Genomic DNA, 9,796 nt, shown 5'->3' on the forward strand with positions numbered 1-9,796 from the left:
TCTTGCGCAGGGGCATGGAATATGAGAGCGTGGAAGTCAGGCACAACTTTATAAGAGTTTGCGTAAGCCATGGCGAGAGTATTTGGTGTAGTTTGGTCACCACACTAGGAAAGATGTGGATGTACTGGAGAGGATGTGGATGAACCGGAGCACCCATGCAATTTGAGTGTTTGGGGGAGTTCAGAACCAGGGGCCACAGTCTAAGAATAAAGGGGAGGCCATTTAAAACTGAGGTGAGAAGAAACTTTTTCACCCAGAGAGTTGTGAATTTGTGGAATTCTCTGCCCCAGAAGGCAGTGGAAGCCAATTTACGGGATCAATTAAAACTAGAGTTAGATAGAGCTCTCGGGGCTAGTGGAATCAAGGGATATGGGGAGAAGGCAGGCACGGGTTACTGATTGTGGATGATCAGCCATGATCATAATGAATGGCAGTGTTGGCTCGAAGGGTCAAATGGCCTCCTCCTGCACCTATTGTCTATGTTTTATTGTTTCTAAGAAGTAGTGCAATCATAACTACAGAAATCAGGGAACAATCGTTCAATTAATAATTTCATTGGTTGAGATTATAAAATGATGTGGGACCAAAGGTTGCTGAAGATGATTGGGAGAATAAACTACCATTCAATGGCAATAAAAAAGTCAAGAGTGTTTTATTGTCATGTGACCCAGATAGAACAATGACATTCTTACTTGGTGCAGCACAACAGAACATGTAAACATAGTGCACTGTAAATCAGGGGTGTCAAACTCATTTTCACCCCGGGCATTATGGTTGCCCTCAAAGTGCCGGTTGTAACTGTAAGACTGTATAAATGTAACTAATCCTTAACATATTGTTAAATAACCGTCTCTGCATTTGATTATTATTTATTGGAATGTACAAATATTGTACATGCATTAACATAAATGTAAAAATATATGTAAGCACATTGACAAATTGGGCCCGTTCCTCGTAGGGTTTCCATTGCGACCTGGGGAAATCGCGATTTTTCTTTAAAATAAATTGTCCATTAAAAAAATTAAATGAATCTCAATGGGGGGGGGGGGGGGGGGGGAGAGAGGAGGGGAGGGTGAGGAGGGGAAAGGGGAGAGGGAGCCTCTGACACCTCCTGCCAGTGACCATCTTCTTTCTCCTTCACTGTGGTGCCGTGCTCCTCCAGGGGAGGGGGAGCGCAATTAAAGGCGGTACAGGGAAGGGGAGAGGGTGTGACCGAGGAGCCCTGAACCCAAAGCCTCTCCTGTATTGGTGTAGCACCCTCAACCCCCTACTCAATCCCCCTTATCCCTCCCCTCCCTACCCCCCACTCTCCCATCTTCCCTGACCCCCACTGTCCTTCTCCCCCACCCCCACTCTTTCAACCCCCCCACAACCCCTCCTCCCCCCACCCCTGCTGTCCCCTTCCCACCACCGTCCTCCTCCTCCTCCCCACCCCCTGTTCCCTCCACCCCACACTGCCCTCTTCCCCAGTCCCACTCTCCCTCCCACCCGCACTCTCCTCCACCCCCCATTCCCCCCCTTTCCACCACTCTCTCCTCCCCCAGCCCGTCTCTCTCTCCCCCACTCCTCCTCCCCCCACCCTCCCCTCCACACTCACCCCACCCCCATTCTCACTGCCCCCACCCCCACTGTCCCCTCTTCCCCACCCCCTGTCCCCCTTCCCCCCCACTCCTACTTTCTTCCCCCCACCACCACCCCCTCTCTCCTCCCCCTCCTCCCTCACACCCTCCCCACCCCCTTTCACTCCCTCCCCTCCCCCACCCACCTTCTCCCCCTTCCTTCTCCCCACCCCCTCCTCCCCTTTCACTCTCACTCCCCCCCTTCCCCACCCACCTTCTCCCCCCACCCACCTTCTCCCCCTTCCCCCCACCCACCTTCTCCCCCTTCCCCCCACCCACCTTCTCCCCCTTCCCCCCACCCACCTTCTCCCCCCACCCACCTTCTCCCCCTTCCCCCCACCCACCTTCTCCCCCTTCCCCCCACCCACCTTCTCCCCACCCACCTTCTCCCCCTTCCCCCACCCACCTTCTCCCCCTTCCCCACCCTTCTCCCCCCACCCACCTTCTCCCCCTTCCCCCACCCACCTTCTCCCCCTTCCCCCACCCACCTTCTCCCCCTTCCCCCACCCACCTTCTCCCCCTTCCCCCACCCACCTTCTCCCCCTTCCCCCACCCACCTTCTCCCACTTCCCCACCCTTCTCCCACTTCCCCACCCTTCTCCCCCCACCCTTCTCCCCCCACCCACCTTCTCCCACTTCCCCCACCCTTCTCCCCCCTACCATTTCCCTCCCTTTCCTTCCCCCCACTCTTCCCTGACCCCCACTCTCTTCCCCCAACCACCACCCCTGCTGTCCCCCTCCCCCCTCCCACCCTTCCCTCCACCCACTCGGCCCCCTCGTCCACTCCCCTCCGTGGAGCCGTTGGCGGTGAAAGGCACTTACCGAGCGTGCAGGGAGGAGGAGGAGGGAGCCCCGGACTACTGGAGTCGGGCGGCGGAGGTGGGACTACTCGAGGCGGGCGGCCGCGGGTCTGGGTGAGTGGGGAGGGGGGGGAGAGGAGAGGGGCGCGGCGGGAGGCGCCGCACAAGATGGCGGAGCGTGAGGAGGCCGCCATCGGGGGCAGCGGCCCTCGTCGACGCCGCCATCGGTGGAAGCGGCCGCTGAAGGAGGAGGAGGAGGAGGAGAAGCTGCCCGCTGCGCTGCGCTGCGCTGCGGCCTGTGTGCGGTAACGGTGCTGGGCCCGGGCGGGAGGGGAGACTCGAGGACGCCGGGCCCGTGGGTTGAAGGGAAGGATGAGGACCATTAGTCCGACCATCGCCCTCCTGCTCGGGAGACAGTGTCCCCCGGGTGTGGGGGGGGGGGGGGGGGGGAGTGAGGGGGGGGAGGGGAGGCGGTGATTGCGGGCGGGCGGCTCCACTAACGGCGTCCATCTTGTGTGTGCGAGTGAGGAGAGGCCGTGTGACGAGGCCGTCAGACACACAGCGCTTGGAAAATGTGTTTAGAAATGAACGTTTGAAAGTTTAAAATGTCTGTAACTTAAAAGATATTCGACCAATGACAATTAAGCTCCCGCGGGCCACATAAAATGAGTTGTCGGGCCGGATATATTCCTATATCCATATCCCCCCTCCATTCCTTGCATGTCAATGCGCCTTTCCAAAAGCCTTTTAAATAGCACTATGAGTTTGACACATGTGCTGTAAATAATATGATAAACCAGAGAGAAAAAATAAGTTTAGTGTGTCTGTGTGTGTGTTTGTATGTGTGTGTATATACGTGTGAAATAACCTACTCCTGTTACAATTTTTAACTTCTTATTTATCGACCATAGAATTGTACAGAGTTACTCCAGCATTTTGTGAATAGAATTGTACATCATAGGAACATTGTGTCCTTCAGCACACAATGTCTGTAATGAACGTAATTCCAAGGAGAAGGTATCACAAAATGCTGGAGTAACTCAGCAGGTCAGGCAGCATCTCAGGAGAGAAGGAATGGGTGACGTTTCGGGTCGAGACCCTTCTTCAGACTGATGTTAGGGGAGGGGGCGGGACAAAGATTGGATATAAGTGGAGACAGGAAGACAGTGGGAGAACTGGGAAGGGGAAGAGAGGGACAGAGGAACGATCTAAAGTTGGAGGTCAATGTTCATACCGCTGGGCTGTAAGCTGTCCAAGCGAAATATGAGGTGCTTTCACCAAGACAAACTCTTCGTTTCCTATATCCATATCCCCCCCCATTCCTTGCATGTCAATGTGCCTTTCCAAAAGCCTTTGAAATAGCACTATCATACGTGTCTCTACCACCACCCCCAGCATCCGGCCTCCCACCACCCTCTGTGTACAAACCCTTGCCTCACACATCCACTTTAAACTTTGCCCCTCGCACGTTTATGAAATGGGTATTGTCCCAGGGAAATAGGGGAAAAGAACTTTGAACTGAGATGGCCAAACCACTTTGAATAATTCTGAAACGTGTCGAGTTGGGATATGAGAACATTTGTTCATGTGTCTGCAAAAATGTATGAATGACACAAAAAGCTGGAGTAACTTAGCAGGTCAGACAGCATAGAGCCATACAGTGTGGAAACAGGCCCTTTGACCCAACTTGCCCATATCGGCCACAATGTCCCAGCTACACTAGTCCCACTTGCCTGCGCTTGGTCCATATCCCTCCAAACCTGTCTACCCATGTACCTGTCTAACTGTTTCTTAAACATTCAGATAGTCCCAGCCTCAACTACCTCCTCTGGTAGCTTGTTCCATACACCCACCACCCTTTTGTGAAAAAAGGTACCCCTCTGATTCCTATTAAATCTTTTACCCTTCAACTAGAACCTATGTCCTCTGGTCCTTGATTCCCCTACTCTGGGCAAGAGACTCTGTGCATCTACCCGATCTATTCGTCTCATGACTTTATACACCTTTATAAGATCTCCCTTCATCCTCCTGCACTCCAAGGAATAGAGACCCAGCCTACTCAACCTCTCCCTATAGCTCACACCCTCTAGTCCTGGCAAATCTTCTCTGAACCTTTTCAAGCTTGACAATATCTTTCTTGTAACATGGTGCCCAGAACTGAACACGATATTCTAAATGCAGTCTCACCAACGTCTTATACAATTGCAACATGACCTTCCAACTTCTATACTCAATACTCTGATGAAGGCCAATGTGCCAAAAGCCTTTATGACCACCTTATTTACCTGTGACTCGTCCTTCAAGGAACCATGCACCTGTACTCCTAGATCCCTCTGCTCTACACTACCCAGAGGCCTACCATTTACTGTGTTGGTCCTGCCCTTGTTAGACATCCCAGAATGCAACACCTCACACTTCTCTGTATTAAATTCCATCAACCATTCCTCAGCCCACCTGGCCAATCGATCCAGATCCTGCTGCAATCTTTCACAACCATCCTCACTGTCTGCCAAACAACTCACTTTTGTATCATCAGCAAACTTGCTAATCTTGCCCTGTGTGTTCTCGTCCAAATCATTGATGCAGATGACAAACAGTAACGGGCCCAGCACCGAACCCTGAGGCACACCACTAGTCACAGGCCTCCAGTCCGAGAAGCAACCTTCCACCATCACCTTCTGCTTCCTTCCATGAAACCAGTATCCACCCTGAAATGTCACCTATTCCTTTTCTTCAGAGATACTGTCTGACCCGCTGAGTTACTCCAGGTTTTTGTGTCAATCTTTGGTTTAAACCAGCGCCTACAGTTTCTTCCTACACACCGTGTATGAATGAATGGATTTTGGGAATGAGACTGGAGCTCAATGTGGTTTCACCCCCTCTGCATGTATGAATGGTATGCTCACATTACGCTTGGACTTAATGGCTGCTTATTTGGATGAGAACATCTTGTCTGAAACCAAACGCAGCTGGAGGTGGCACTACCAGGAGCACAGGCATTAAAGCTGAAAAATTAGTTCATCTTTTCCTTGGGTGCGTCCAAGCTTTTTATGATTTCATCTGAAGATGAACGGGAAACAATTAGCCCTGAGTAACGCAGAAACTATGTAACTTAAGAAAGTGAAAACGGATATGAAAATGCACTCGGGGACCCACGTGCCTGCATCAGGTTTTTAATTCTTTAACAATGTGTTTTGTTCCCAGAGTGGACATTCTTGGACCCAAGGGCCTGAGAGTGTTGATTTTCTTACGAGGGTTCCTGGGTTCCACGGGCATGATGTTGCTCTTCTACGCCATTCAACAGATGCATTTGGCCGATGCCACGGTCATCATGTTTACTAACCCGGTCTTTGTCTCCATCTTTGCATGGATCTTTCTGAAGGAGAAATGCACCCTGCTGGATCCCATCCTCTTCGTTTTTACTATGGTCGGGGTCGTTCTCATCGCCAGGCCGCGGTTTCTGTTTGGCGCACCGGTCACTGGACTTGAAGGCGACTACAAGAATCACATTAAGGGGACGGCTGCTGCTTTTGGAAGTGCAATCTGCGTAGCCATGACCCTGGTCGTGATCCGCAAAATGGGGAAGTCCGTCCACTATTTCCTCTCCATTTGGTACTACTCCATCGTGGGCACGATCCTCAGCGTGGGCGCGGTGTCGGTCATCCACGAGTGGAACCTGCCCTTCTGTGGGATGGATCGAGCGTTTCTGATCCTGATCAGCTTGCTGGGGATAGGAGGGCAGGTCTTTCTCACCAAAGCTTTGCAGATCGAGAAGGCCGCGCCTGTGGCACTGGTGAAGACAATAGAGGTGGTCCTGGCCTTTATACTTCAATACTTGTTCCTAAATCTCACTCCGTCCTGGTGGAGCTTAGGAGGGGCACTATGTGTGGTCTCTGGCACCAGTGGAGTTGCTATTCAGAAGTGGTACGCCAGCACCAGAAAGCCAAAGACAAATCCCAATTAACCAAAGGCCTTTCTGTTTGGAAATGAGAGGCATCTTCTCAGGAACGTGGCTAAAATTTGAAACGAGTTATTATTCAATGGCCTTTTTTTTCAGAACACTGACTAAATACTCAAAATGATAAACCAAGATTTTCTCAGGAGAATGCACCAATTAAAACAATCATCTAAATGGTGCATATTTGAATTTTGTTATGATTTGGACTTCTTACATGTGAAATCCAGTTGCAATAAAGTTGTGTAAGTGTGTGTGAGATTTTTGCACTACATACTATGTTTCGAAAATGATTTGCATTTGCCTTCAGAGTTCAGGCCCGATCTGTCCTGCATCTCTGGTTAGTCCAGTCATGGTTTGCTTTTGATTCGGTTCTCTGTGAATCAGCGAGCCATGGGCTCAAGCCTTTCTGCAGAGACTTGTGCACACAGTCTGCATTGAGAGAGTGCCTTGTGAATGAGACGATGAACTGAACCCTGACTGACCTCTCAGGTACATAAAAAACCCCAAAAAGGTTTTATAGGACGCCAAAGATATCCAGTTAAATTCTCATAGTGTGCAGGTCAACATTTGTTCTTCATCTCGGGTTGCCAACTTCCTTACTCCCAAATAAGGGACAAGGTGACGTCACCCAGCCGGCGGCCACGTGCTCCCGCTCCACCAATGGCGACTGCCTGGGCTGGGATGCGGGTTGCTACGCAACCTCCGTTAGACGGGCCCGGGCCTACACTGTCCGGGAGTACAGGGGCCCCCGGGCTACAGTGTCTGGGCCAGCGGTGTCCGGGCATACGGTGTCCGGGCATACGGTGTCCGGTCATACAGTGTCCGGGCGTACAGTGTCCGGGCCTACAGTGTCCAGGCATACGGTGTCCGGGCCTACAGTGTCCGGGCCTACAGCGCTGTCCGGGCCTATAATGGGATAAGGTCCAAACCAATTTAGCACAAAATACGGGATGTTCTGGCTAATACAGGACAGTTGGCAACCCTTTCCTCAACAAATCAAAAATTAATTACTTTATTAATTACCTTTCACTTCTGCACTGCAGACCTTTTGGCGTTCTGCTGTAAGAGACTAGACTTTAAGTAACTCAATTACTATGAAGCACTATGGAGTATCCCAAGGTTATGACAGTGCTCCATTTATGTGCGGTGGCATGCCTTGTATCCAGTTGAGGCCTGCTGAAAATGGCCACTCACATGCTTACTGCGCATGATAGCTTTACGACCGACTCTTTACTTGGTTTCTCAAACTGCACTTGAGCCTTTTTCTGTTCAGATGCAGATCCTGCCCAGGTTGCGTCACTGTTCCATTCTGTCAGCTGTCCACAACCCCAACGGTTTGCAAGTTGGAAATGAATAAAAGCAGTGGGTGGATCACGGAGACAGTTGTGGGAGGAGACGTTGGAGAGAGGGCCGCCGGTTGACCTCAATGACTTGGGACAGTCACTAAAAGCTGGAGTAACCCTGTGGGCCAGGCAGCATCTCTGGAGAGAAGGAATGGGTGACGTTTCAGGTCGAGACCCTTCTTCAACCCTAACCCTAATCCGAATGCTCGACCCGAAACGTCACCCATTCCTTCTCTCCAGAGATGCTGTCTGTCCCGCTGAGTTATTCCAGTTCTTTTGTGTCCATCTTCGGTTCAAACCAGCATCTGCAGTTCCTTCTTTGACAGAATTTGGTGAGTCCAGTCGACGCTCCCAGGCGCGCCCCCTTCTCACCCAGCAGAAGTACCTCCACGCCCACCAGCAAACCCAGCCCGGCCCTCTCCCAAACGCACACTGGTGTGTTGCAGGTCGTTCATACCTTGGTGCTCCCAACCAAGAGAGGACGTGTATGTGATTTATGCAATAACAATGAATTATATTGTATTTATTCAAATATATTTGATAAATGTTTGAATGTTCTCATTTCAACGTTTGAAAGTAACATTTTGATTTTGGATTTCTTGAGGATAAAATATGGTAATATTTTTGATGTACATTTAGTTGGCACAATAGAGGTCTTCTTGTTCGTTAAGGATAATCACCCGGCAACATTCTAATTGCCAAAGCAATGACCAATGGTGTAGATGCAGAGATCTTCCACACTGTTTCCAATCAGTGCCCAGAATGGGTGTATGATTGATTACGAGGAATGGCGTACTAAACTTCATCAGGCATTGTGGTAGATCAGATAGATCATAAGTGATAGGAATAGAATTAGGCCATTCAGCCCATCAAGTCCGCTTCAATCTTGATTGGTCTATCTCTCCCTCCTAACTCCTGCCTTCTCCCCGTAACCGCAGAGCAGTCATGGGTGGTGCAGCGGTAGAGTTGCTGCCTTACAGCGAATGCAGCGCCGGAGACCCGGGTTCCATCCCGACTACGGGTGCTGTCTGTACGGAGTTTGTACGTTCTCCCCATGACCTGCGTGGGTTTTCACTGAGATCTTCGGTTTTCTCCCACACTCTAACTAAACCACCATCACCCGTACTAATCAAGAATCTATCTGCGCCTTAAAAAAATCCACTGACTTTGCCTCCAAAGCCTTCTGTGGCAAAGAATTCCACAGATTCACCACCCTCTGACTGAAGAAATTCCTCGTCATCTCCTTCCTGAAAGAACGTCCTTTAATTCTGAGGCTAGTCCTAGACTCTCTCACTAGTGGAAACATCCTCTCCACATCCACTCTATCCAAGCCTTTCACTATTCTGTATGATTCAATGAGGTCTCCCCTCATTCTAATCTCCAGCGAGTACAGGCCCAGTGCCGAGAAACACTCATCATCTGTTATCAAATAGGAGGTGAAAGGGCAATATCAGAGAGGGGCTGTGGCCTGCCTATTAAAGTATGATTAACATTGTAAAAGAGTGTTTGACCTATCCTGGAAGAAGTTTTTTGTAATAAATTGTAAATGGAGGGTTAGAATTGTGACAAAAGCAAATATGATTATAAAATGTTGCTGGTTACTTTAATCCCTCCATAGCAAAATAACTGCAGTTTAAATGGTACGGAACAGAATAATTCTTTGTTCAGTGCAACTGTACAAAGTTTCAAAGTGTTTATAGACACTGGTATTGTGTGGTCTTTTTGCCTTTTTCCAATTTGTTGTGAGAAAGTTGTCAAGCTAACTGCATATGTTGCATTAAATTACTTCTGCCACTGTTTTTGTTTGAGTTATAGTCCTTCCAAAATAACCAAATAGTGTCTCGATTGAAGAAGCACTGAGTGGAACTGATGTCTATTAGCTAAGTCGTTGTGTGACAACATTGCTTACAATGATGCCTAGGGGTTGCCAACTATCTCACTCCCAAATAAGGGACAAGGTGACGTCACTGCCCCACGCCCCATGCCCCACGTGACCTCACCCAGCCAGCAGCCACGTACTCCCGCTCCACCAATGGCAGCCGCCCGGGCCGGGAGACGGGTTGCTACGCAACCTCC

At 50.1% G+C, this 9,796-nt stretch overlaps 1 protein-coding gene across 1 annotated transcript in view; it reads left to right on the top strand.

Annotated features, from left to right (window-relative positions):
- LOC144601512 (solute carrier family 35 member G1-like) overlaps positions 1 to 9,476 on the top strand; it is a 34,359-nt gene extending 24,883 nt beyond the window's left edge. Inside the window, exon 3 of the mRNA XM_078413730.1 lies at positions 5,624 to 9,476. Coding sequence (XP_078269856.1) covers positions 5,624 to 6,383 — 760 coding nt within the window. The 3' untranslated portion in view covers positions 6,384 to 9,476. The remainder of the gene's footprint in view (positions 1 to 5,623) is intronic.
- Positions 9,477 to 9,796: the final 320 nt, after the last annotated feature.

The sequence above is a fragment of the Rhinoraja longicauda genome, chromosome 16 (assembly GCF_053455715.1).
Source record: "Rhinoraja longicauda isolate Sanriku21f chromosome 16, sRhiLon1.1, whole genome shotgun sequence".
In the NCBI taxonomy this organism is placed as follows: domain Eukaryota; kingdom Metazoa; phylum Chordata; class Chondrichthyes; order Rajiformes; family Arhynchobatidae; genus Rhinoraja; species Rhinoraja longicauda.